This window comes from Theobroma umbraticum, unplaced genomic scaffold (genome assembly GCF_002168275.2).
Source record: "Theobroma umbraticum cultivar Fairchild unplaced genomic scaffold, ASM216827v3 scaffold_239.0, whole genome shotgun sequence".
Lineage (NCBI taxonomy): Eukaryota > Viridiplantae > Streptophyta > Magnoliopsida > Malvales > Malvaceae > Theobroma > Theobroma umbraticum.
The window spans coordinates 1,176,577-1,200,008 of NW_018397279.1; the positions used below are offsets into that span (position 1 = coordinate 1,176,577).

The 23,432-nt window shown below is 34.0% G+C and overlaps 4 protein-coding genes across 5 annotated transcripts; 3 read left to right on the forward strand and 1 right to left on the reverse strand.

Annotated features, from left to right (window-relative positions):
• Positions 1-1,612: 1,612 nt before the first annotated feature.
• LOC110427806 (17.8 kDa class I heat shock protein-like) lies at positions 1,613-2,213 on the forward strand. The gene has a single exon (XM_021443414.2). It carries the CDS (start codon positions 1,667-1,669, stop codon positions 2,081-2,083), a length of 417 nt encoding a protein of 138 aa, XP_021299089.1. The 5' UTR covers positions 1,613-1,666; the 3' UTR covers positions 2,084-2,213.
• Positions 2,214-2,831: 618 nt separating this feature from the next.
• Positions 2,832-3,852, reverse strand: LOC110427898 (BAG family molecular chaperone regulator 2-like). Its single transcript, XM_021443538.2, has 2 exons — positions 3,388-3,852; positions 2,832-3,271 (listed from the first exon to the last, which is right to left on the reverse strand). Exons 1-2 carry the CDS (start codon positions 3,644-3,646, stop codon positions 3,045-3,047), a joined length of 486 nt encoding a protein of 161 aa, XP_021299213.1. The 5' UTR covers positions 3,647-3,852; the 3' UTR covers positions 2,832-3,044.
• Positions 3,853-7,955: 4,103 nt separating this feature from the next.
• Positions 7,956-10,946, forward strand: LOC110427959 (protein LOW PHOTOSYNTHETIC EFFICIENCY 1, chloroplastic-like). The gene is given in 4 exon segments (XM_021443620.2): positions 7,956-8,978; positions 8,981-9,022; positions 9,025-10,495; positions 10,682-10,946. Coding segments are annotated over 3 exon segments (2,220 nt in total). The 5' UTR covers positions 7,956-8,263; the 3' UTR covers positions 10,488-10,495; positions 10,682-10,946.
• A 4,085-nt stretch (positions 10,947-15,031) lies between these two features.
• LOC110427878 (putative membrane protein At3g27390) lies at positions 15,032-20,153 on the forward strand. Of its 2 annotated transcripts, XM_021443512.2 has the most exons (11): positions 15,032-15,290; positions 15,622-15,792; positions 16,320-16,428; positions 16,523-16,715; positions 16,817-16,953; positions 17,838-18,126; positions 18,671-18,777; positions 18,855-18,990; positions 19,152-19,347; positions 19,473-19,713; positions 19,808-20,153. In XM_021443512.2, the coding sequence occupies exons 2-11, from the start codon at positions 15,699-15,701 to the stop codon at positions 20,067-20,069; spliced, it is 1,764 nt and encodes a 587-aa protein (XP_021299187.1). In that variant the 5' UTR covers positions 15,032-15,290; positions 15,622-15,698; the 3' UTR covers positions 20,070-20,153. The 2 variants fall into 2 exon arrangements, with proteins under 2 accessions (XP_021299187.1, XP_021299188.1); XM_021443513.2 differs by having other exon boundaries at positions 15,032-15,792.
• The last annotated feature ends 3,279 nt before the right edge of the window (positions 20,154-23,432 follow it).

The window sequence follows — 23,432 nt, forward strand, 5'->3', positions numbered from 1 at the left end:
AATGTACAATCCAATTACCTCATATTTCATATATATATATATATATATATATAGAGAGAGAGAGAGAGAGAGAGAGAGATCAAATCAGTCAAAGATTCGAGAGCTTGGGGCATGCCCTCCCCTAAATGAAAATCGTGACATTTTAACTGTATTGAAAAGCTACTCTCACCTAATTTTCTTGCATTTTTCATGAGTTTGTAACGTATTGTTGAGGAAATCGCCGTTAAATGCACGTCAAACAATGTATAGTTTGTAACCCGTTGCAAAGGAGACAACATCTGAAAACTCTGGACGAGAATCAATGAAACATATAATTGGAAGCATAGATATGAATAATATAGTAAAAGGACTGCGGACATCTTATATATGCAGCACGTCGGGTCGTACTCTTGCATTTAAAAGCGGGGGTAAAAATGGTTGGGGAGTACCCTGGGAGGCAATTGACTACACACAGCTTCTAAGCCAAGCACAATCAAGTGAAACTGATGAGACCTAATATTTTGGGACCCTTTGTTATAAATGTCGAAAGTTTTGTTCTATACCCCTCGATAATGAAGATGTCATGAGCCTAATTAATGAAACAATGAGATAACCCTTGAAGAATTCATTGGCTACTCCAGCAATCATACGGGTTGACAGACAATAGAAATTATGGTGTTAAAACAACATTCAACTCTTTGTCGGCCAACTAGCTTGGGAGAAAAAGTTTCAAAGAATTATACTAGAATTTGATCTTCTGAGATGTAGCATAAGCGTCTTATTTCAAATAAACTATGTTTAGAATGGAAAATATTACCATTGGTGTAAGATATACAAGCATGGAGCAGAAGATTTGATGCTGCTAGAATGAGTTGTGTTAAGCTGCAAAGCAAATGAAGTTGTTGATTAGGGTTGCAACTCAATTAAAAAGAGAGATGAACTTCTCAAAAAGGTTGATATGCCTCTATCCTCTCTACTATATATTCTATAGAATGATGGGCTACCTGCAGTGCCAGATGATCAGTCCTGGCCTAGATTGCAAAGATGAAATCGGGGTCCTGAAATTAGTGTCCTAAGTATTCATAGGAAATGAAATGGATATATAGTTGACATAGTTGCATTAATAAAAAATTTTCTGATCCTGGCCTACCACAAAAAGCTCCTTGTCGGCAGATATTTAAGCTGGGCTAGGCAATGCAACATGGATTTATCTGTTTGTTTAACACGACCAACAAAACCCATTATGGGATAGAAGATGGGGCAGTATTTTAAGGCCGAAAGCTGACATTCAGGGCATGGGCCTGCTTTAGGTTGATAGTCCAGCTCCTTTTGATACTATACTTGTGCGTATTGATCAGCATCCACACACTTCTGGAACTTGCATTAGATAATATTAAAACACCTGTTGACGAGACTTGGCAATGATGAAAAAGCAAGAGGTTCCAGACACTACCATTGGCAATTCTAGGGAATTATCAGGTTCAATTAACTAACAGAAGATAGCAGAACATCAAACTATAGCACTTACAATAAGATAAATAAATAAACGAAGTCCCAAGAAAGTTCAGGAGACAACTTATTCATCCCTTATATATATAATGATAACCACGGAGGCAGATGCACCAATCAAGTTCATCAGCTAATATTTTCTCCCCGTTTTTCGAAGCTATTCTTTCCAAAAAGAAAAATGGCTCTCATCTCCCAGTTGTTTGGTGATGAAATTTATGACCCCTTCCTTACTATGGTTAACAAATGCCCTGTCCTTAACGCCCCAACAGATTGGAAGGAAACCCCGGAGGCCCATGTGTTTGTATCTGATCTCCCAGGGCTCAAGAAAGAGGAAGTGAAAGTCGAGGTTGATGATGGGAGGGTGCTTAATATTAGTGGAGAAAGGAATGTGGAAAAGGATGACAAAAATGATAAGTGGCACAGAGTTGAACGCTGCCGAGGCAAGTTCCATAGGAGTTTTAGGCTGCCAGAAAATGCAAAGACTGATGAAGTCAAGGCATCAATGGAAAATGGAGTGCTTGTGGTGACTGTCCCCAAGCAAGAAGTGAAGAAACCAGAGAAGAAAGTGGTTGAGATTGAGGAGATCAAGGGTTGAGAAACTGAAGTAATGGTATGATTGAAATAATATCGTTGTCATGTTTTCTCTAAGTGAGTGTTTATGTTTGTTCAATGTGCATACTTGTATTGCATGCAAAGTTATAAATAAAGTTCATTGATGTGCTTGTTCTTGGGAAAATTTACCGAAACCCATTAAATCAGAGTGAGAATTTGAAGAACAAAAGGGAAATGTAAACACTTAAAAAACTAGTCAGATCAAAATCACTTTGTTCAACAACTAAAAATTAAAGATTCAATATAAATTTACTCAAAAAATGATTAGAAGAAATCAAGATAACTCGAAATAATTCGATCTGAATCTCAACTTGTCAGAATTTTGCCCCTTAACTTAGGCAAATACATAAAAAATTTTGCACATATAATTATGTTGGCCACTCTAGATTACAGAATCAAACTTTTTCTGCAAGTGGCTTCCCTACAAATCAGATTTGGTTTCCATCAGAAGGAATTTGTAATGCTTGTCATGGGACCATATGTGCTTAGGCATGCAAATGAACAACCTAAGAATGATTTGGACATGAATCACTAGAAATGATTTTGACAGTATGAGAGGGAACGAACTTTTGGCTGAAGCATTCTAATTAAACTCAACAACCCATCATTTGCCAGCTCACTATTCCTTAACGTTTTTCCACTTTAAGTGTTCTTTTTCCTTAATTATAATAAATTTTTCTATCTCCCCGCATGCGCATCGATTAATATAAAATCAAGAGTAAGGAAAAATATTACAGAAGGAATCAACATTTGTCTCATAAACATATTAAACTATGGCAAAATGATGTGGACATGCATCATCTTTCATATTAAACTATTAGTTTAATATAACCAAAGTCCCTAATCTAATTGAGTGAAATATAAAAAAAAAAACACTTCACCATATTTTAGCACTTTTTTGTTTTTTGGTGGTTAGTGAGTACAATATTGTTTAATCATCAGTGTCATACACTTATGGTGCGATAAGCAGTGCCAATTTGTTGGCTTCCTGCCAATCTATGAAGCTTCATTTCCTTGATAGCTGGATCTTCTAGCAAAAGCACTTTGTCTTTGTCTCTAACACCAACCATGTGTAGATATTCATCATCTTCCCTTTCTTTCCCTTTGAATAAAAGCCTTTGCTCTCTTGGCTCCAAACTTGTTACCAATGACAAGATCATCTTCAATTCCCCTGAACAAAATTTGGCACACAAATTTCATCATTAACCCAATAAAGGAAAACTATATCTAGTTCTATTTAGAGTAAAGAATTTAGAAGAGTAAATGAAAGATGTAAAGAAGGGTTACCAAAAGTGGAAGTTGCTTCAATGGAAATATCATGCCATTGAGAAACAGTTGAGACTCTGACAGTGATCACCCCTTCCCCAACACTTGCACCAGTTTCTCTCTTTTGAACAAGCATGCCACCAGGCCTTAGTTCCCATTTGATTTCACTCGTGTTTCCACATACTTTTTCAGCAACTTTTGCATTACCGCTGCCACCATTTCCACCACTACCAAACTTAAAGCTGCCTCTGCAAAACCTCTTTGACTTCAGCTTGATCATTTTTCCTTTTCCTTTTCCTGTTCTTTTCAGCTCTCTCTCTTATCACTCTATCAAAGCTCAAGCTAGAAATGGGAAGAGAAGGTGTTGGGGTTTAGCCAGTTATATAATAGTAGAGAGCATGGGCTAGGACAAAAGAAGACATGAATAGAAAACAATCCGCCTACGGGTAGCCAAAAAAGAAAATTATAAAGGAGTTGAGACTTCTGACTGAAAGTGTTAGACAAATGGGATGAAGACAGCGTGGTGTATAATATGGGCGTGGCTTTGTCTGCTGATTCTACGGGGGGCGAAAGCACATGGGGGTGGTTACTATGGAACACGCTTGCTTGATTGGCGGGCCAAAACACAATCAAAAACAGTGCTCGGTTGGCAAATATTGCTGATTAAATGGAAGGTTTTCCATCTTTTGATGATGTCTATTGGGATAGGACTTGGGTTTAGAAAATTGTTAATATTAGAAGGCTTGTCTGGCATCCCCGAATCAAGCAAAAGAAAGAAAGAGAAGCCTGCCTCCAAGGTTAATGGTGCTTGAGATTTAGACTGCCTTTTCTTATCATCATGCATTTCTTTCCTTGATTTCTTTGTAGCTAAGGATTGTCTTCATCTTTTCATCTGGAAGTAAAATTGAGAGGAAGAAGCTCATAGGTCAGAATGTAATGATTTCATACATGAGGACCCAACCCTCCATTTATTTGATCAAGTTGTTGAAGCATGGTTTTGGGGTATCAACAAATTCATTAAATTCTTCTTAATTCGAAAATCTCAAGTAAAATATATTATGCTCGTCATTAAATCAAATGTTCGAATATAATAAATTTATTAAATTAAAGCTTTCATTTCTTTTAATATTTGTAAATATACTTTTCTTAAGAGCACTACATGTTATGGCTTGGAATTGAGAAATCTCACTCAAGCAATAACCTATGTAAATTATATCCAAATAGTTGTTCAACAACTAAAGAAATTCTCATAAGATTTTCATATCTTGTTCCTTTGCTTTTACTCTTTCCTATTAGCAGCAACAAATACCTTAGATACACAATTATCCAATTAGCCCTTCACTAAAGAAAGATTGCTAAGACCGACCTCCTTTCCCACTTAGTAACAAACAAGTAGGTAAAAGCAATTATACACAAGCCCATCATCCACAAACCCTATTAGATATAAATTATTTTATGAAATAATAGCATAAATTTACCATTTGTCAATATTTGGAGACTCTTACCAAGGTTTGTAGGAAAGAAGGAGGATGTCCTTCATTCTCTTTATTAGATATTCCAAAGATGCCCCAAAATACAAGAGGGATAGGGATCTCAAATATTTGATGGAATATATGTTGCATAAAAGAAAGGAAGCAAAGGTGTTTGTCTTCACTTTCTAACTTGTTTATTTATGGTTTAGTTAGGTTTGTTAGGTGGGTCTTGTCCTTTGAGATGTCTTTGGGGGGTTTACTTTTTCTATGGGTGGTTAGCTATTTAATATGTATCAACCCATGTGGGAGAGATAAATAGTCTCTCTCTTTCTCTCCCTCCCTCTCAAGAGTCTCAACTCAATGAATGCTTCTAAATTATTAAATTTTATAAGCATTGAACTTAAGCTCTCATTAAATCAAGGGATAAACATCCCATTTTAGACACAAGATTCCTTAAAAACATGATAACTTTTTCTTAGTGGGTGGCAAGCTTAAAAAATGAAACTCAACCCTTTAAAAGGATTAAGGAAATTGATTGATCAAGGGTCCATAAAGTCTTGGTTACTGGTAACAATTAACATATATAGGATCATAATTATATTTCTTGCAAAAGTAAAGGGTTATAACTAATTTTAATGGAATTCATACAATTAATTATTCAAATCCTACTCAAACTTTGATTGAGTTTTCGTTCTTACTTTACACTCTATTTCATATCAAAGGAAATAGTTGGCATGACACCCCCACATGTGTTTCAACAAAGAGACATGGAGACATAGGTGGTGGTTAGCCATAAGCAAGCCAAGCAGAGGGGCTAAAGGAGCTTATGGAATGGGGCCCTATATTTGAAAGACATATATTCCTCATCTTGCCATGCATGAATCATCTAAGCTTTTTCAGTTGAATCCAGGAACTCCCAAAAATTCATTCAAACTAAAATTAATGATCACCTTCTCCAAAGAATAGAAAAGGAAGATCAAAAATCAAACCAAAAAGTGTTAAAGGTCGAGTAATTTTAAGTTCAAATTTGATCATATCTAACTTATTTTTTTAATTTTATATTCCTTAATTAACGGTGCATTAGTTTGTCGTATTTATCGAACTTGATGTTTTAATTGTGTTAATAATTTATATTATCGGATCTTCTAGACATTGTTGATCACTCAAGCTTTTGGGATTTCTAGTAAAAAGAAATATAACTTCACCTAGAGATTACATCTATAGTAGTGAAAAATGGGTTACCCCTAGCTAGAAACATGTGAAGATATAATAGCAAGGCAGGCAAGGCATGCCCAGAAAAAGTGAAATGCAAGCACAAGATAGATACTTTGACACCCCTCCAAGATTTGCTTCTTGTTGGCATTCCCAACCTAAAGATGCAGCCAGAGAATTTATGCTCATGGAAGTGATCTTCAAAGCTCAATCATGGAGTTGCATGAATGGCTACATAGCAACTTGTAGAGTAGTTAATGGTCTTTTAGAAATTACAAAAACAGATATGATTCCATTCTTGTTTCTTACTCTTAATCATAGTAAAAGAAAAAACATGATAGTCCATTGTCCTCTTATGCGTGTGATTTCATTGATAATGAAAAATAATTCAAGCTCTTTTTGTTTGTTTTTTGGAGTTATGGAGATTCTCAATATCCAACATATGTATCTTCCTTAAGCCAGATCTACCAGGGAAGATAGAATTGATTAATGGCCCCAAGAACCTTCTCTAGAATCTAGAGCTAAAATGTGGAGTAATTCATAAGAGAATGTAATGATAGTAACCAATGAAGATTATTCTTTTGTAGTATTGCCAAGACCCAACTAAGAATTATAAGTATGCATGTTGATGAACAATTATTTAACCTTGTATCTATATCTATGTCTTTCTAAAACAAGTTTTAAGTTCAGATGATTTGGTTATAGAAAATTTCATATGATAACAATGTTATATATTATATAACAACACCAAATGTGTATCCTAAAGCACAAAAAATACTAAATATTATTGGTTCTATTATTCCAAAAATATTATTTATAGATTTACGTGTAGTACAATATTTGATATAATCTTTTGTAATATTTTGTATTGAAACCCACACCCAAAAGTACGGTCCATGGTTTGACTCATAAAAGGTGGATTCTTACGAAACCAGAGGCTTTCGTATCAATTATAAAGATCGGTCATGAACTCTTAAAAAAAAAAATTAAAATTTTACTCTTTTAAGTAAGAGATCATGTACCAACGAATGAATTAAATATATAAATACATATTATGTATTTTGATTCAAAATATTTTATGATTTTGTTCGTAAAAAACATCTCACGAGTATAAATTCAAATCTCTAAATCTATATCATAATTCATTCATAAAACTTTTATGTGGGATGGGAAGCATTACATCTTGTATATGTATTATTGTAGTAAGACTTGAATTTAGAATTTCAAGAGAAAAACTAAAAGAAAAGAAACAAGGAACGAAGGAAGCAAAGGAAAAACCCACAGCATAATAATAGATATAATATTTAAAAAAGTCCCTAAACTATTTAAAAAAATTTAAATAAGTTTTTATACTTTTAATATATTTAATAAAATCTTTGTATTTTTTTTTAGTCAAAAAAACTTTTATATATTTATTTTAAATCAAATAAGCTATTATAATTAATGATTAACTTAGTTAAAATAGTAATTATCATGTTATACTGCGTGACGTTGACGTAACATGTTAACATATCATAATTGATGATGATCTGATATATTAATTTAACATAATAATATGATCATGTGATATTTTTTACTCTACATATTAATACTATGTGGATATAAAATAATAAGTGATATAAAGATTTGATTGAATGTAAAAAAAGAATAAAGATTAATTTAAACTTTTTTTAAATAATTTAAAATTTATTTGAACTTTAAGTCATAATAATATTTTTAAGATGCTATAAGCTAGACACTTTTTTGGGGGCCCTTGGGCTTAGATTTGGAGGATCAAGCTTGGGTAGATGACGCCCAATCCAAACTAAGCTTAGGCTGGCTGGACTATATCCATTAAGCTGACAGAAAAAATAAAAACGACGTAGTTTGCTCACTGATTTTTTGGCCTCCCTTACCTCTCTAGCCCTCCTTGCAATTGACTGGCTGTGAAGAGACCACAGCAAGAACAGAGCAAACTTAAAACTAGCAAAGCTTTCCTTCTCTCTCAAGTTTAGCCTTGCTCATCAGATAAAGATTGCATTTGTCAACAAATGTTTCGAATTTTATGTCAATTTGTAGAAGCTGCAGTCAGTTCAGAGCTGAAGTCTGTGAGCACTTCTCTGTAAGGAGCAGTGAAGAATCTATCATGAGATTGTAGTAAGATGTTTCCTTGCTTTTTCATTGAATTTTTTTAGCTCTGGGAATTTCTTATTTTAGGTCAATTTTGTGTAAAAATGCAAGCTTTAAGTATCGGGCCATCACACGTTGGCTCTTTGGTAGTACCCCATTTGGATTTTGAGCTTGGTTCTTCTTGTTTTGCATCTACTAAACCTAGCAGCAGAAAAAAATGGAGTCTTGTTGAGAGTAGAGGTCCTAGTTTCTTATTACTTTCAAGCAATTCAAGGTTTAGTAGGAGTGGGACTTGTTGTAGGAACTTGAATTGTAGCTTGAGATGTGGATTTCTCTGTTGGTACTCTGAATTGAAAGTTGTTCTCTTTTGTGAGCCTAAGAGAGGTTCGTCTCGTGGTTTGGTTCTATTAGCTTGCCCATTGGAGCAGCAAGAAACTGGGAATGAACTTGAGAGAGAAGAATCACATTCAAGGGATGGTGATAATGGCAATGAAGATAAAAATGAGGAATTGGATGCTAGTAGTGAGGGAGAAGTTGAGTTGGAGGAGAGTGCAAGGCTTGATGTTCGAGCATTGGCTTCTAGTTTACAGTTTGCTAAAACTGCAGATGACGTAGAAAAGGTTCTTAAAGATATGGATGAGTTGCCCCTTCAGGTACATTCAAGCATGATTAAAGGTTTTGGGAGGGACAATTACATGGATGCTGCAATGGCTCTTGTTGAGTGGCTCAAAAGAAAGAAGAATGAAAGTGGTGGTAGTATTGGCCCTAACCTTTTTATATACAACAGCTTATTGGGTGCTGTGAAACACTCTAAACAATTTAGGAAATGGAGAAAATCTTGAAGGATATGGAAGAGGAGGGGGTTATCCTAATATTGTTACTTACAATGTTTTGATGGCTATTTATTTAGAGCAAGGAGAAGCTACAAAGGCCCTTAATGTTCTTGAAGAAATTCAGGAAAAGGGCTTTAGTCCATCACCAGTGTCCTATTCTACTGCCTTGTTGGCTTATCGAAGAATGGAAGATGGAAATGGAGCTCTGAAGTTCTTTATTGAATTAAGAGAAAAATATGTGAAAGGAGGCATAGGAAAAGATGCTGATGAAAATTGGGAATACGAATTTGTTAAGCTTGAGAATTTCACAGTTCGCATTTGCCAACAAGTCATGCGACGATGGCTTGTTAAGGATGAAAACTTGAGTACCAATGTGCTGAAACTCCTGAGAGATATGGACAATGCTGGGCTCAGACTTAGTAAGGAAGATTATGAGCGTATTATATGGGCTTGTACCTGTGAAGAACATTATGTCGTTGCCAAAGAACTGTATAGCAGGATTAGAGAAAGGCATTCTGAAATAAGCTTATCTGTGTGTAACCATCTGATTTGGCTAATGGGGAAGGCTAGGAAGTGGTGGGCTGCTTTGGAGGTTTATGAGGAATTATTGGACAAGGGACCAAGTCCTAATAACTTGTCCTATGAATTGGTCATGTCTCACTTTAATATATTACTTACAGCAGCCAGGAAAAGAGGAATATGGAGATGGGGTGTTAGGTTGCTTAATAAGATGGAAGACAAGGGCCTTAAACCTGGCAGTAGGGAGTGGAATGCAGTGCTTGTGGCATGTTCCAAGGCTTCAGAAACTACTGCTGCTGTGCAGATATTTAGGAGAATGGTGGAGCAAGGAGCAAAGCCCACCATCATCTCATATGGTGCATTGCTCAGTGCCCTTGAAAAGGGTAAACTCTATGATGAGGCCCTCAGGGTGTGGGATCATATGATAAAGGTCGGTGTTAAACCCAACTTGTATGCCTACACAATCATGGCTTCAATTTTCACTGGAAAAGGAAATTTTAGAATGGTTAATGCAGTCTTTCAAGAGATGGCATCATCTGGCATTGAGCCAACAGTTGTCACATACAATGCAATCATTAGTGGTTGTGCTCGGAATGGCATGAGCAGCGCAGCATATGAATGGTTTCACCGGATGAAAGTCCAGAACATCTCACCCAATGAGATCACTTATCAGATGCTGATTGAGGCTCTGGCAAAGGATGGTAAACCAAGGCTTGCATATGAGTTGTACTTGAGAGCTCATAATGAGGGCCTTAACCTCTCCTCAAAGGCTTATGATGCTGTTGTGCAGTCATCTCAAGTCTATGGAGCAACTACTGACTTAAGTGTTTTGGGACCTAGGCCACCGGACAAGAAGAGGAAAGTTCAAATTAGGAAAACTTTGACTGAATTCTGTAACTTAGCCGATGTTCCTCGAAGAAGTAAACCTTTTGATAGGAAGGAAATTTACATCGCAAAGAAAGGAGGAAACCAATAAGCATTTAGGTACTGTCTACAACTGAAACTTTTACATGCTCGTACATTTGGATTATTAGCTATAAAAACCAGAATGAAATACAGCAATATACAGCTCCTATTTGCATTAAGAAAAGATGGCATCATCTTATCTGCTTCTAACTTTTGCAATTGACCTTTTTATGAGTCTGATGATGGGATTTGCATTAAATAAAGATGGCATCCATTCAGGACTCAACTAAAGAGGTGACACTCAGACAAAGGATTCCAGCCAATGTGGGGATGTTGTCTGCCATTGAAGCACTGGTGTCAGGATATTAATTAATGGAAGTGCAACTGAAATAAATGTCATAATTGTCTACAATCAACAAAATAAAAGTGCCAGTGATGCAAAACGTCAAACAAAAATCAGAATATTGAAAAGCATTATCTCTGGAAGCTGGAATCTGGTGATTATTTTAAGGCCAAAAGTTCTAGTGCTGATATCAGGTATTCTCTACAACAGTCACATAAAGTTTTACCTTTTTAAGGTATGGGAATGGGAGGGATGTACAACTCATTAGCATCAAAAAGCACAGTGGTGGGGTTGTTGGATAAGGCAAATAAAAACCTCCTCTATCTAAACCTTAATAAAGTTAATTTGCAATTACCATTTTGACATTTAGGCTTTGTTGGGTAGGGTGGAAAAGTGAGAGGATGGAAGGTCATAGGTGAAAAAATAAAAAGAATATGATTTTTGTTATTAATAGTTAATTAATTATATTATTTTTTATTTTTTATATCACGTTATATATTGACATTATACAATAAATATAATATGACATATTAATATAATAAAATAATATAATTATATAATATTTTTACTTTTTATGTAATTATTATTTTCTTTTCTCACATTTTACAAAAGATTGGATGGAAAGAAAATTATTTTTTCCGGGTTCACGTTTCTTTCTTACCAAGCACACACCCATACATGTGGGAATTACATATCTTGTATGCAGATGAATTTCCAATAAAATGCTGGAATCTATCTTACAAGAGTTTAAAAGGCATTGAAAACGTTATAGATAATCTTTATGCCTTGCTTGAAAATCCAAACTACACCTTGTGTACTCATGGTTACAACTTCCAACCTTACTCGGGTTGGGAAATTTCCTTGGTGGAACATGGAATCTCTATTCCTATTTCGCACCTTTCCATGCCCCATCTTTACTATTCTTGAAAGTGTGAAAGTCTTCGTAGTGGGAAAGGATTATCTGAGAAACCAAAGTCCATGTATTTGCTAATTTTCGATGTTAATCAAATTACCTAGTAAGTGTTTACGTGACGGAAGGCTCTTGGCGTATAAATATAGACCGAGTGAAGAAAAAGAAATGATTAACAATAGGAAAGCGAGACGTAATAGCGATGTTCATAAATATGTTATAATCGGAAACTTTATTGTATTTTATTTTATTAAATAAATTTAAGATATCTTATAATTACAGTTTAAATAATAAAATTATTACTTGTCACAAGTTTAGATAGTGATTTTAAGATATTCAATTATAAAAAATAATTTTTAATATCAAATTTTAATTATATTTATTATTTTTTATTTATAAAATTTTTATAGTTATTTCAAAATATGATTTTGAATTTTCATTTTAATAAAATTTTATGAACATTAAATGTGTTTTCGGCTAGGACTGAACATCCATGCGATTAAAAACTACCAAATTGATGGTTTCGACCAAAAATGGTTCAATCAATCGACTTTAGTTGAGAAGTTGGTTGATTAGTTTAATTAGGGAATCCTTCCCTCGACATCGATCAAATAATTGACGCTTATATTATTTTATTATTATTATTAATATGAGGGATGAAATTACATATGTAGCCTTTCTAACTCATCTTTTATTTTTGGCTCTTGGCCTTTTGGCCAAAAATGAGGTCATTTGGCACTTTAACATAAATAAAAAAAAATTGTCTATTTTATGGTGCAAATAATTTTATCATGAAAAATGATATGCTATTAATGAAATCAAGTTAAACAATATTAAGTTCTCTCTTATATTATAAGTTATTCTTAATGAATAATCTTATAACTTATTTGCCCTAATGGTCACAACATTCCAACATTATTCTTTCCTTTCAACATAATTTAATTGAAAACCTAGGTATCGACTAAACCTATCATTCAAATTAACAAAATAATTATGCTTTAATGAACAATTAGGGAAAGAATAAAAAAGACCCACAAGATACATATTTTTGTCATGCGTTCATTTAACAAAAAATATTAACTTACAAAAAATATTAACTTCATGCTTAAATATTTATTTATAATTAATAGCAAAATAAACGTGCAACAAAACCTAAACATGCTTATAATCTCAACACTTTTTATTGATAGTGTATTTAATAATATAATAATTTAATTAATTATGAGTGGTAATGCTTTTTTTTTAAAGTTTTTATAATAAGTAATATCTTCTTCCAATGTATTAGAAATCATCAAATTAATTGCCAATTGCTGTATTTAACACAAGAATATTATTATAATAATATTTTAATTAATCTTAAAAATGCCTTCTAGCTTGGCTTAATGTTTTTTATTTTATGTGTTGAGTAGATCAATATTATAAAATCAAGAAATTTGTCAAAGGGTACCTTGAAAGTGCTATTTAAAGTTATTATATTAACTAATATTTTTTCAATATATTAAAATTATTATATTAGTTACTTACAAAGGATAAAAAAAATTTAACTAATTATAACTATTATATTTAATATAAAAATTATTATAAATAATATTTTAATTAACTTTAAAATTATTATACCTAGATAAATGAGAGTGAGATGCCACTTTTTGTAGGATAGGATAGAGTAAACAGTTGTTATTACTTTGTTTTTTCCTATCAATTGGGCATAAAGAGGTTAGCAAAAAACAATAAAATAATGCTTAAAGGAATCCCACTCATGTAACAAAGCAAAATGAGAAAAGAAAAGGGTGGACCACTTGTCACATTTACAATTTTCCCCAAAATAATATATATATATATATTTATATATATATGAATCCCAAACTGGGATGCCTCCCAACTTTCCAACTAGAAAGGTCAAATTATGGGTTATTTTTATCAAATCCCTAAATTAGGTTGAATATTCTTTGATTGATATTTTATGTTAATTTTAATTAAATTTTTTTTATTATTCTGAAAATTAGATTGGAATCAAAACTTTGTGGATCAAGTTTAACTGCAATTTGTCTTAGAACTTTCAAAATCATGCACAAAATAAAGTACATGTGCTTTAACTTTGCCTTAACTTCCCTTTTTTTATCTTCTTTTTAAATTGAAAGAATTTTTTTTAAATTTAATGTGTAAATAAGAAAAGAAAAGTATCAATGATGGCATAAAGTGACATAACATACAAAATTCCTCATTGTAACATGTTTTGTATATAATTATATTCTTTTTCACATTTTTTATTCATAGAAAAGAGTTCGAGTTTTAAAATAAGGTTTATTAATTAAGGAGTGTTTAAAAGTATTTATTAAAATTAGCTAAATTGCTATTTAAAAAAAATTTCTTGTAATCACTAGTGGATCATTATTAAAAAAAAATCGTTATAAAAACTCTTTAATTAACTTAATTTGAAAGTTCATTTGTCTCAACATAAATCGTTTTAAGTTTGAATCTTATTAGTAATATTTTATTAATATTAATCTCGAATACATAATTTTTATAAAAAATTGATATATTTTTTAATATTTAAAAAATTCAACAAATTATCTATCTTGAATTCTGCATATTAAAAAAGTTACTCTGTTGTTATTATTGTTGTAAAAATTATTTATATTTTTGTTTTAAAAAAAATATTTTAATCAATTAGACTTCAAATTTTATTATAAAAATCTCGTATTTAAATTATAAAAAACCAAAATGAGCTACTTTTGTTAGGGAGAGCAAGACTTAATAAATATTAATTAATTATTATGTTTATGATTTATTAACAATATTTTTTACTTTTTAAAAAAATTATTTTTTAATTTATTTTATTATAAATATAAATTATATCCGAATATTTGATGTAATTAGGTGCGAACGTAGAGAAATTGAGTTCTCTTTCCAAATAAATAAATAAATATATATTTATGAATTTATTTGTTTATTTTAATGAAAAAATTGACTTTGATAAATTTGTCCATCATTACAAAATTTAAATTACTAAATAATTAGGTAATAAAGCGGCACCTTCCGTCCACAACCTGTTTGACCGACCGGTCGCTGAAGCAAGACTAACGTCTAATACCACGCGCTCTTTTTCTCACTCTGCAGCCAGTGGGATTACTTTGCAACGTGGCATCATAATGAAGAAGCGTGCAGCTCAACAACTTAGTCCGGTTTTCTGTTAAAATCACTCCATTTTTTTAAATGACGTTGCCAGAGCCATGTTTTGATGCTTCCACGCCTTATTTTAGTTACGCTCGGAAATCAATTGGTTTTAGTTATCTTTTAGAGGAAACTCAGTGTTCTAGTTCAAGTTTTTAACGTTAATTACGCTGACAGGACTGCCAAGATACAGCTTTCAAAGTACCTCGTTTCGAGTTTTAATATGTTTATCGTCTGAGTCAGAGGGTGGCACAGTATCTGAAGATTGCTTAACTTTCAGTTTAAGCAAAAATAAAAATAAATAAAGCAAAATTATTAGTGAAAAAAAGGGAGAAAAGAATAAGAATACAGAGAAGAGAACCCAAGGAATTCTTTTCTTATTCCAAGCTCTTGACAGTTACTACTCTGTCCACGATTCCCTCTCAAATTCAAGCTTTAGATAAACAACGGTATATCGACCATCAAATTTACTTCATCCGCACATCGCATGTGATATTTTTCAAATATTTTTATTCATTCAAAGACCCTTCAACATTCAAAGCTTTTAACTTTGAGAAAACCAAGGCTCAAGTTTTTTGCAGGTTCCATGGTTTTGGAGCTAGAACGAGGAAAACGGATATCCATTTTTTTGTTAAGTTTTTGATGTTGGGTTTTGAAGCAAATTGGTTTTAGTGAACTGGGTTTTGTTTTTGCTTTATATTCCTGTTGTTTTATTTGATCTCTATCGGTAACTGGGACAGGATAAAAGTTGGGCTTTTTCGTTTTTGGGGTGTTTTCCAGGGAGGATTTGGGGTATTTCTGAGATGGGATTATAGTGAATTTTATGGAGATCTGGAAGGTCAGTAGTTAGCAGCAATATGGAGCCTCCAAAGGGATTTTTGGCTACTTTGTGGAACTTTATATGCTTTCTACCTTACTTCATTGGCTTGCTGCTTTTAGGCACAATCAAAGGTGAGTGCCTTAAATTTGTTTTTCTTGTTTTGAGTTGTTTTGCTTCTTTCTTGTTCCATAAATTGGTACTTTGAGGATTTAAATTCTAAGGAAATATGTTCCATTTGAATGTGATCTAGGTACAAAATGATACTTTTCATCTAGAGCTTTTTTGTTTAAATTAAATATATGTTTTACTAGTTATTGTTAGTTTTTCCTTTGTGATTTGTAAATTATTTTTATCTGTAGAACAGCATTTGTTAGCAATAAATGAAAAAGATATAAAGGCTGTAGGGTTAATCCAGCTTGGTTCCTTTTTTTGTAAACTTTTCCTTTCTAGGCATTTGCTAATGGTAGTTCCTCTGCTTGATAAGATGTAAAATCCATTCCTGATACTGGTGTTTGAGGTTTTCTGTTTTGAGAAAATAGAATGGCATTTTAGTTATGAAATGCAGTGCATTTTGCATTTGGTCTGTACACACCTACTAACAAGGAAGCATTAGCATCGAACTAAACAATTCAAACCTTCTACTGCACTATATCTTCAGGAATCATTTTCTGCGCACCAATATGTCTTATAATGACAGTTGGAAACTCATCTATCATATTGGGCCTTCTGCCATTTCATGGTTACCGGACTTGTTATAGCATTGTGAGGTGATCTGCTTGACCTTTGACTTTTCCATTTGCTCTGCCTCAATATTACATTATTGTATTCTGTCTCTTATTCTGTTAATTCTTTACTGGGCAGAGCTAAACTATTAGGGCCAGTTTTGAAGCTCCTTATCTGCGTATGCCTACCAGTTTTATTGATATTATGGGTCATGGTTGGCATTGTTGGAAGCATTATAGGGGGGATATTATACGGCTTTCTTTCACCAATGTTTGCCACTTTTGATGCTGTAGGAGAAGGAAAGACTAATGTGTTTTTCCACTGTTTTTATGTATGTCTTAGGTATCCTTGTTCTGATAATCTTTTTACATGTGTTAACTTCTCTTGTTCTGGTATCTTGGGAGGGAGACTTATATGTCACTCTGCTTCCAGGATGGTACTTGGAGCACTGTCAAGGGAAGCTTCACTTTTGTCAGGGACTTCAACGATGTTTGTTTCCATTCCTTCACCTCATATATGGAAGAGTTGCGACAGAAAGAGCCTCCAAATGGAAAATACTATGAGATCGGGTAGATATGCTGTTCTTGCTGCCTGTTTTAAGTCATGTTGCTGTCATTGGCCAAGTGAATCATTTATGCCTTGATCATGTGACCCTCAGCAACCCAGATAATGAGTTTTGAATTAAATGACAGCCCATTAACTTATAACTTTGAGGCCTTACATCATTCTATTCCTTCATAATTGATTTGCTGCTTTTAACTTCCTCAATTTTTATGCCTATTATACCTGAAATGCTTAGGATCACAGACAAGATTCTCCCACTATCAGTAGTCAATAAGTTGATCAAAACATATAGTCTTTTCTTTGTGAGTTCACTGGTGTTTTTCACTCGTAGAGTCAAGCAAATGCATTATAGATTCTATTGCTAAGAAATTAGATCAAGTAAATTCTCTTGTCCAGACTTTGTTGGTGGCTGCATCTGGCTAGTTCCCAAATTTATTTGATCATTTAGGTAACTTACAAAGAAGAGATGGTGTTATGAAAATATTCCCTTATTTGTGATGATAATTGTTTGTAATGCTCTGGCAATAGTGTATGCTATATGTTTTCAGTTCCTCAAATATAGAGGTTTGTACATAAAACTGATAATTTTTACCTTTAACTGCTATAAATACTAAATGCTTCATTAGAAATGCTATATGGGTAAAATTAATAAAAGGATAATTGTGGTTTTCAAAGTATATATACAGCAAGTATTGTCCACGAACTAGTTCATTTAAATTTTATATTGTAGAAGGTAAAAAGCCAATTATGAATGAAGAGAGTTTGGCAGGTGTGCTTGCAATTTAGGTTTCTATACAGCAAGGCAGTTAAGCTTTGTGGGAGGTTGTTTTTTTTATTCCAGAAAATAATTCCCTTTTCGTTGACTGAGTTTCCATGAACTTCATTGCAGATTTCTTTATCTTCCTCTAGCTCTTATAGCTGCAGTGCTTGGTTTTATGGTTGATTTGCCAGTGATTTCACTTATTGCCCTATGGAAAAGTCCTTACATGCTCTTTAAGGGGTGGAATAGATTATTTCATGACCTTATAGGTCGAGAAGGCCCTTTCTTGGAGACAATATGCGTACCATTTGCAGGCCTTGCAATCTTACTCTGGCCACTGGCTGTTGTTGGGGCAGTGTTGGGCTCGATGGTCTTTAGTATCTTCCTTGGTGCCTATGCAGGGGTGATTGTTTATCAGGTTTATATCTTTTACATAGTTTTAGTGCCTTTGCTAAGTCTTCTGATGAAATATTGTTGTCCATTAATTTTCATTTGAATAGGCATGTGGAAGTTCATCAATACAGCATATAACTTGAGCTTAGAAGTTGACATGCTTGGTTTGAAAACAAAACTTCAAATCTCCGTTTATTGTTATTATTATTATTACTTGAAATGGTTCCATTTTTTTTTCTGTTGATATTTGCATTTTGAGATTTCATTGACTACTGAGTGAAGTTATACATGTGATTTTCACCTAAAGCGAATGGTGCAATCAGTGATTGTGTTGGCTCCTATTAATTGTTGTTTAATCATCAATGGTTCCACTTAATCTTGGAATCTGGAATTTATTGTTTCTTGTCTGAGGTTTTTTTCTTGAATTCACCCAAGTGTTCTAGATTAATGGCTCCTTTTTTATTCCACTATGTTTGACACCATGGGATCACATTAGACCTAAACCCATGTCTTTCTTATCCTTATTTCCATTAAAAATATAGCTTGATTTTGTGGGGTTTGGATTGCAGGGGTCCTCATTTTGGTTTGGGCTTTGTTACATTGTTGCTTCCGTGTCCATCTATGATGAATACAGCAACGATGTGCTTGACATGCCAGAAGGATCTTGCTTTCCCAGGTTATATTCTGCACTAATAATTTGTAATAGTGATATATACGGCTTGATAAATTTTACAAGTTTTCTTTTATAAACAGGCCTCAGTATCGTAGAAACAAAAAGGAATCCACCTCTAGTGCAAGCTCGTTCACAAATTCTGACTCCTTCAAACCTCATCCTCCTGCTCGTGTTGACTCACTTACAAATACAAGGATTGATTTGAAGCCACTTGAGGTGAGGTTTGTGTGTGTATGGATGTTTCCATTTGGAATAAAACCAGTATTTCCTTGTATGCGTCTAATGGTTCTTTGATACTAAATTTTGAAGATATTCATATTTTAAGGAGTTCATTAATAGTCAGGTGCTAAATAAAAGTTTGTTTATAATTAATGTAGCTACTTGAGGGCTTATTTAAGGAGTGCCACCGCCATGGGGAAAAAATGGTTTCTGAAGGGCTTATAACTCCTAAAGACATTGAAGATGCCAAGTCTAGCAAAGGAAGTAGTGTCGTCAGCATAGGCTTACCAGCTTATTGCCTTCTTCAGGCACTCTTGCGCTCTGTGAATGCCAATAAATCTGGCATATTGTTGAGTAAGTAAATGTGTTTCCTCTTATTTAGGCCTCCCAAAATTATGTTTCTTATGAAAGAGATTTATTGTACTTGTTACAAACTTTCAAATGGCTTTGACAGCATGTAAAGAATTGCTTTTATGTAGGTGATAATACTGAAATAACAGCCACAAACAGACCAAAAGACACCTTCTTTGATTGGTTTCTTAACCCCTTTCTGATACTAAAGGAGCAAATCAAAGCAGAGAATCTTTCTGAGGAAGAAGAGGATTACTTAGGCAAATTAGTTTTGCTGTCTGGTGATCCTGAAAGGTTGAAGATTTCAAATATTGGCTCTCCACCTGAATCTGAGCGTAGGCGAGCTGAACTTGATGCATTAACCCGAAGGTGAGAATGCAGCTAATTTATTTATTTATTTTCATTTTTGATGCTTCTACCACGCTTGTTAAGTTAACCACATCATTTCCATTTCATAATAAAGGTTACGAGGGATGACCAAATCTGTGTCAAGGTATCCGACTTACTGGCGACATTTTGAGAATCTTGTCAACACACTATCTGAGGATCTGGCCAAAAAGAATCATGATAGCAGCAGATCGAACAACGGGGCTCAACCAATTCGGAGAACAAAGAGTGCCCTTGCCCGGATATTTAGCAATAAATCTTTCAAGCAGAATGCAAGCTACAACATGTCTAACCAAGAATCAGGATCAGTTATCTCTAGGGATATAGAAATTGTATGATGTAGGATGTCAATATTTTGTCCATAATCATTTTTGGATATTGGTCCGAATGCAATGGCCTGCAGTTTTCGAGTTTTGGGTTTATGTTGATTTCAAATCCTTAAAGCTTTGGAATGTTTTGGCATACAAAAACAAGTAGCCATCCATGGCTGTTAGCCTAGTTTCTCAAGCATGAAACTTGAAAGCAGTAGGTAAGAAACGAAGGTGGTTCAGAAAAACAAACATAGTTGGACCAATTACATGGACTTGGTTCCTTCGCTGCAAATTCATGATAGTTCCAAGTGTTGAATACTGCATTATTAACTTGAATTTTTGGTATAGAAGTCTGTAGTCGTATGTGTCTTATCCCCTTGTACTTTCTATCATCAGATCATATTGAGATTCATTACTTGTAAGTCAAATCTACTGAGGACTATAAAGGTCTCAGCAACTCTAGTTTTGTTTTTGTTAAAATAACAAAAAAACCTTTTGAATAAAGTATATTTTTATCGTATCTAATTAAGTTTTATTTATTTATTTATATATACTTTTTTATTTATTTAAATTCTTATTTTGTAATAAAATTTTAATGTTATTTTCAGTGAAAATTGTCACTTGTGGTATTGTAAAATTTGACGTAATATATATATTAAATACGATGATGTAAAATGATGTAAAATTTTTTGTGATGTGACATGTCATGTTAACAATCACAATCAATTAAAATTGATAATGCAATATGTCATGTCAATAATTTATATATATATATAAAGTAATAATTATCGTTAAGAATAATATATGTTATTTTTATCATATGAGATAATGGTTCAATTAAGTAAAATAAAAAAAATGAGTTCAATTGGGTATAAATAAATAAAAAGAAACTTGTTTAGGTAATTTAATTACATGAGTTTTGCTATTATTTAACTTTTATTTTTCTTTGGGTAAGCATTGAAGCAGCTCACTTATTCAGAAAAGAATCTCTCTTCAACTGCTGCCTCCCATTGCCCCCATCAAAAGTAACTGACTCTTACCCATGTTTCCACGTATCAAAGCCCCCTGCCAGTACTCGACTCACATGATCACAAGAACCACTCCCCTACAACCAATCTCACATGTCTTCCAGGTTTTTTTTTTTTTTTGGTTACTGAAAAGTTCCCAAAAAGCTTAGCCAATGGCTTCCAAACCACTGTTATTTTCAGTGATCCTCCTGTTTTCCCTGCAACATTCCTTAGTCTCTTCCTTGGAATTCCAAGTTGGTGGCAGCAAAGGTTGGGTTGTCCCTCCTGAAAATGACACCAAAATCTACAATGATTGGTGATACCATCCGTAAGTAAAAAACAAGGATAGTTAACTGTTAAATTTTAAATCGTATCATCGTTCTGCATTTTCATAGTTCTGATTTTTGAATGTTTTTGTGGAGGTTTTAAGTTTAGAAAGGACTCAGTAATGGAGGTGGTTGAGGAGGATTATAAGAACTGCAATTCGACACAGCCCAAGTTCTTCTCCAACAATGGGAACTCAGTTTTCACTTTGGATCATGCAGGGACATTTTACTTCATTAGTGGAGCTTCCAGGCACTGTGAGAGGGGACAGAGGATGGTTGTAAAGGTGATGTCTCCTCAGGAATCTCTGCCTACTTCCCCTGCTGCAGATTCCATGTTAGGGGGTTTTCTAGCTGGTCTTTATTACAATTTCAGTTTGTTTTCTCCTATGTTGCTTCCAATCATTTCTAGCAGTTTGCTTGTATATAAAATGTTAATGCATGTTCTTTACCTGTTCTTTTCTTGTAACCAGAACCAGATGATGGTTTTGGCAAGATATTTCATTTCATATTCAGTGATAAGACAAAAAATAAAAGGCAGCACCAATTTGCGATGGGATTCATTTATCATTGTCTATCAAAAGCATCAATGCCAAGAGATTCTTGGCATTCAAGTATAGTATTTATAGCCAATGTTCACTTCACTTGCATAAATGTTTGAAAATCTTATTTAAAGCCAAATTTTTTCCGAACTTGGAAAATGCCATGCAAACACTTGGCAAACTCCTACTTCTATGAAAAGGCAATGTGCATACTTGCATGGAAACTCTTTCTTCCTGAGGAAGAGTTGAGCCTTGACCACCCAGCTGCCAATCCACTTATCCCAGACAAGGGCCCACCTCGGAAGCTCATGCCCCCAACACTGACAGTTGCAGCAGAACATGACTGGATGAGAGACCGGGCTATTGCTTCCTCAGAGGCGCTTTGTAAGGTAAATGCTGATGCGCCTGTTCTTGAATACAAGGATGCAGTTCACGAATTTGCAACCCTTGATATGCTTCTAAAGACCCCTCAGGCTCAGGCCCGCGCCGAGGACATTGCCATCTGGGTAAAAAAGTACATCTCATTTCGAGGTCCGGAGTTCTCTTACTCACTGGGAGGTTTCAAATGTAGGAAAAGACTTGCGGCTGAGCATCATCCAACAGCAACATTTCCTGCCATTCGGTTTAACAGAGAATGGTGCATAGTTGCTGTAGAAAAGATCGGGATAAAATACTGCATTTGTTCTTTCTTGCTAATCCAGCAGCTGGCTTGTACCACAGTTTCCAAGTTTATCCCATGTCCTGATCTGTTCTTTTTGTAAGATAAGAGAACTTTTTATGGTAGTAGATTAGTGAGATGTGAGATGAGATTACTTCTTTTGAGTGCTCAACGCCACATTGGGATGTTGTCAGTACCATTTTTTTTCCTGTGAATCAAAATGTACTATTTCTCGTGAATAGAGTTTTGTTCAATGGAACACGCCATTTCTCCATTTATAGTATAGCGATGGCAACTTTACGTTGTAAACATCAAACTTGTGGCGAACAAACTTGTCTTTGTTTATTTTAACTTACATCATCAGTCTACCTAGAAATACATTTTGTCTGATCAGAGGATGGGGAAAATTGGAGAGGCCATCAAAACATTTTTGAATCTTGGCTTCACAAATTGTACATAGAGCAGATGATGTCTAATCTGTAAAGCATTTTGGGTAATGGGTGATTGATTAAGGATAAGGACATGCAATTAAGCCATGCACATTGTGGCCATATCGATGGTGGGAATAGTATGGTAAGGCAGACAACAAGTTAAACTCCAATACATTATCCTGATCATAGCCAAAAGTCTTGTTTGCTCTCCAATGCTTAGCTGTTCTTGTTTTGCCCAATGTCTATGTCATTGTTGACAAGACAATAATTTATTTCAGTCTCCTTGTTGGGTTTCATCAAGAGAGGGAGTCGAGAGCTCTTGATTTCCAGCATAAATACCAAATGCAAGTCGATAGAAATTCCCGGGCATCCTCGCGTTACAAAGTTTGCCTCAACCAGGTTCTGGTTCTGTCCTCACAGAATCAGGAA

Coding starts and splice junctions, on each gene's coding strand:
- LOC110427806 (XM_021443414.2), top strand. CDS start 1,667: ATGGCTCTCATCTCCCAGTTGTTTGGTGATGAAATTTATGACCCCTTC.
- LOC110427898 (XM_021443538.2), bottom strand. CDS start 3,646: ATGATCAAGCTGAAGTCAAAGAGGTTTTGCAGAGGCAGCTTTAAGTTT. Junction 3,272..3,387: donor TGAAGCAACTTCCACTTTTG/GTAACCCTTCTT, acceptor AATTTTGTTCAG/GGGAATTGAAGATGATCTTG.
- LOC110427878 (XM_021443513.2), top strand. CDS start 15,699: ATGGAGCCTCCAAAGGGATTTTTGGCTACTTTGTGGAACTTTATATGC. Junction 16,954..17,837: donor GGAAAATACTATGAGATCGG/GTAGATATGCTG, acceptor ACTTCATTGCAG/ATTTCTTTATCTTCCTCTAG. Junction 18,127..18,670: donor CAGGGGTGATTGTTTATCAG/GTTTATATCTTT, acceptor TTTGGATTGCAG/GGGTCCTCATTTTGGTTTGG.